At 29.1% G+C, this 4,618-nt stretch overlaps 1 protein-coding gene across 1 annotated transcript; it reads left to right on the top strand.

Annotated features, from left to right (window-relative positions):
* Positions 1-4,018: 4,018 nt before the first annotated feature.
* On the top strand, positions 4,019-4,618 carry LOC124930444 (21 kDa protein-like). The gene has a single exon (XM_047470786.1). It carries the CDS (start codon positions 4,019-4,021, stop codon positions 4,616-4,618), a length of 600 nt encoding a protein of 199 aa, XP_047326742.1.

Here is a 4,618-nt window from a genome sequence, read left to right as displayed (position 1 = left end):
ATGAAGAAGTTAAAATCCTTAATTTTTTCTTTTTTCTACAAACATTTAGAGAATATGAAAATTTATTTTGTTCTTATCCACACATATAGTATTTTAGTATTGTAGGGTGTTTCGTTTTTTTTTTCATCACTCAAATTTGAGTTGATGTTATATTTTGTTCAGTTTAACAACCTGTTTAGTTTGATTGAGTTTTTTTTTCCGAATTTTTATACTCCCAATTTTGTATGGATTACTTTTTTCTTAAACTCATCAATGGTCTGATAATGCTTTCTCGAATATATGTACATCATTCTTAGTAGCAAAGTAGGAGATTTGGGCAGTCTCTTAACATGTGGAGCACAGTTTCAGAAGTTGCTAGATTTATAATTATTTTTCTTTTATTCAGTAAAGAGTCGTTAAAAATGATATTTCATTTGGAGGTCTTTTATAGTTATCATTTGGCCGAACATTTTTGACATTGCTTACCAATTCAAAAGACAATGACAAATTTAATCGCCGCTCAAAACATTTGGTAGAGATTTTTCGGTTTATTCAGCTTACTCTACTTCTTCACTCATCGTTATGAAACTCAAACGAGTTCGTGTTTGGAGTACTCTAAAAAAAATCAAAATTGTTGAATCTTCTACATTAAATTTAATTTTTATAAATTTGTAATATTATTTAACATTTAGATTCTCGTTTAGTTGTTTTGATTTTTTAAATGTTATTATTTACAAATTAATATTTCATATATAATTTTTTATTTAAATTAATAAAAAATAAATCTTATTTTAAAAAAATTAAAATCGAATAAACAGTTATTTTGGTGTTCAAATCCTCAATTCGGTGTGTTAGTCTTATTTTTAATCACATATATATGTGTATTAATTTAAATTTTCTCAATTTTTCTTTATACTTAATTAATTTAAATATTTTTCTACAATATTTGCAAAATTAATGGATGGCCAAAATTAATTTTCCATTAAAATAAAAGGTGAAGATTGAAACTTTAACCAGCTGGCTAGACGTCCTTATCTCCTTTGTATATATTAGAAATTTAGATATACAAGCTGCTCCAGTTGTATTAATAAGTGACTTTTTTAAGAAACGAGGCATAGACCAAGACTTTTAAAATATAAAATTTTAATTCTACCAAAATAAAATATAATATAATATAAGATCAATTATTTAGTCTTTAGTACATGTTGACTTCACACTTATTGAGACAGCATTAATTGGAGTAATTATAATTTGATTAAAGTATATATAGGTTTGGACCGACACTTTAACAGTGTTTTCAGTTTAAGTTGAATTATATAAGACATTTATAAACTTGTTAATCACGTTTTGAGCGTTAAAATCTTTCTTATTATATGAATAAGAGTCATTTAATAAGTGCAAATTTTATGTTTATCTCAATAATATTAATCGAATCAACACTTTAATAATAATATTTTCAGTATAAATTGAATATAAGACATCAAAATTTTAAAACCGTTTACTACAATTCATTTTTATATGAATGTCCATAGGATTCAAGAACACAAATGTGATTTGTGGCACAACATTTTTAAATTTGTCAAGAATTTTCTTCTTCAAATTTATCAGAGCTATATTAACTTGTAAACATTTAACTTTTAGTCTAAATTAACATTGAGATTTTGGGGAGTAGAGATAAAACAATGTCTTTATTAAGTTTTTGTTATTTTTATTATAGATTTTGTTCTTATAATTTTTTGCTATTCGATTAACTCGTTAAAATATTATAAAAATAGTTAAAGTAAAAAGAATATTATAAATTTAATTTTTATTAAAAAAAATGTATTTAGTTGAAGTTGGAAAATTTATTATACGACATGGTGGTAACTTTCTCAATAAAATGAACTAATTAAAAAAAAAAAAAAAAAAAAGTAAACTCCTTAAAATTTATGTTATTACTATCCAGGATTTCCTAAATAATAAAAGATTCTCAACGGAAATAAAGGGGAAATATTTACATATTGTCATATTATGTTGACCAACATTAAATAATATTTAGTACATAGTTTAAAAAATCAATGAAATTGAAGTCAATCAATGACCTAACACATTCGTGTTAGGATTAGCTCGCCAACAATATCACTCGATTAATTAATTCATTAATTAAGGTAAGCTGGCATAAATTTATTTTATTTTTAGTTATATAAGTTATCATATAATTATTTTAATTTATCACTTATAATAATAAAACATGAAAAATATAATTTGATTTTTCTAAGCCTAAAAATATTGGGATAAAATTAGATAATTCAGATTTTGTGTTCTATTATGCATCATTTTTATAAAATATGTTGACTTTTTATTAGGAAACGGTTACAACCATTTCATTAAAATCTCAAAAGTGGGAGGGTCGGAAATCAAAAACTAGACAAACTATAGCTATGATTAAGGATGACAATCAAAAGACCCTAAAAAAACTTATTAGTAGCATTCATACATTCTAAAAAACAAAGATTACAAACAGAAAAGACTACATTCAAACATAACCATCCCAACTTGAGATTTTTGCAAGCCATCTATTTTCATTGAGATGCATTCTTCCCTTCCCCTTCCCCTTCCCCTTCCCCTTCCCCTTCCCCTTCCCCTTCCTCTTCCTCTTCCTCTAACAATAAAAGAAGATTGTATTGAAGAGAATGATGAGTATTGTTATTTCTAATTTTGAATTCTCTTTTTGTACGAGCCCGTTCTGATTTGATAGAAAGAATTGTTTTTGAGAGTTTCAGGGCTTTTCTCTTTGTTATTTTCAACTTAAATTTATGTTTTCTTATCTTCCTTATCTTCAGCTTCAGCTTTAGGCTCCACATCGGTTTTGAAATCTTTTTTATCGGCTTTAGAATTCTATGTTTCAGCTTTGAAATTCTAGGTGTTTTCCTCTTGAGTTTCCTCAACAACATGAGGTTCATCTTCCATTTTTATCATAATCTTTTGCATTACAAAAAAAAATTATTTTCCTCTTCACCTTGATTCCCTTTACTCTCTTTTTTCTGCTACTTTCATTTTTCTTAGAATCTTTCTTGCTTTATTCCTCTACATTTTTCTCATTTTTATCTTTTTTATCACTATCCTTGACTTCCACAATATGCTCTTTCATTTTTTATTCTTCCGTTTCATTTTCCTATTTTTTGTTTCCTGTGCTTTCATGATTTTCTGTTCTTCCTCAATTGCTTTTGCACATGTAGTACTAATATGTAAGAAAGTATTGCAGAAAGCACACATGTTTGGCATCCAATCATATGAGATTTTCATGACTGTGGGTTTTTCCTTCCAATCAATAATTATCATGTTCTTTGGCAGTGTACTTTGATGATGCACTTCAATACTTATTCTAGCAAAAGTAATGTGTTCTCCTCCCTCTGTAATTGGGTCCATATATAATGGTTTCCCCAATAAACTAGAAAAGTGACTTAGAACTTCTACATTATACATGTGTGCTAGGATATTTCTAAATTTGAACCATATTTGGGTTGTTTCCTTTGGCTTGCTTAGAAAGCTCAATTCTTCATACCATCTCTCCAACTTCATACCGTTTGAATATGTTGACTTTTCATTCTCTCTTTTTATTACTTTTGTCTCATTTTATAAAATGACCAATTTTTATGAAAATGGTATATATAATGGAACACAAAATCTGAAACAGTAGATTTGAACCCAAGAATATTTAACGAGTCGCAAAAATTTAATGTGAAATATTCAAATCAGATATGGGCTCCAATCATGAAAGGAAAACAAATTGTTACCACAATGTGTAAAAAATTCATAATGTTGCCTTTTTAAATAATGATCCGTCAAAAGATGACTAGGTAAATTATTGGACAAGATTAATATTTTTATACAGTATTTGACCTAACTTTCTTATAATATTTTTATTCAATTTGGATATTTTTTCATTTAATTATTACATTTGAGTTGAAGGTACTAATCTCCCTATAAAGTCTCATGTCCTATCTTTCCAACTTCACACACTCAAAAACTTGGATCAAATTCCTAAGCCCTAATAACAATGCCAAAGCTCTCCTTATACTTCTTTCCTCTACTATCCTTCTACCTCATTCTTCTAGCTTCTACTAGTGTAACTAGTGTCGATTTTCCCAACACCGATTTCATAAAAACCGCATGTAAATCCACTCGATACCAACAACTTTGCTTTCAATCCCTTTCTAGCTATGCCAGCTCCATCAAACAAGACGAGAAACAACTAACTCAAGTGGCCCTAACCGTGAGCCTAGATAATGCTAAGTCATTGTCCACATTCGTGTCAAACATGGTCAAGACCTCGGGCCTCAAGCGCAAGGAGTATCAAGCATTGAAGGATTGTGTTGATAACCTCGAGGATGCAGTCAACCAACTTACTCAGTCCATTGAGGAGATGGGCCGAGCCACAACCAATGACTTTGCTTGGCGCATGGGCAACGTTCAAACGTGGGTGAGCACTGCTCTCACTAACGAGAACATTTGTGCTAATGGGTTTTCGGGTGGAACCATGGGTGGGAATGTGAAGGTTGGAGTAACGAAAAGAGTGCTTGATTTGTCGAGGGTGACTAGCAATGCGCTCGCTCTGGTTTATAGGTTTGTGGACAAACACAAAGGACATATGCCATAA

The sequence above is a fragment of the Impatiens glandulifera genome, chromosome 3, assembly GCF_907164915.1.
Source record: "Impatiens glandulifera chromosome 3, dImpGla2.1, whole genome shotgun sequence".
Taxonomy (NCBI): Eukaryota; Viridiplantae; Streptophyta; class Magnoliopsida; order Ericales; family Balsaminaceae; genus Impatiens; species Impatiens glandulifera.
Note: the sequence above shows the minus strand (reverse complement) of the source record. Positions and strands in the feature narration are given on the sequence as shown.

What these genes read in the sequence shown, in the direction of transcription:
- LOC124930444 (XM_047470786.1), top strand. Translation starts at nt 4,019, where the DNA reads ATGCCAAAGCTCTCCTTATACTTCTTTCCTCTACTATCCTTCTACCTC.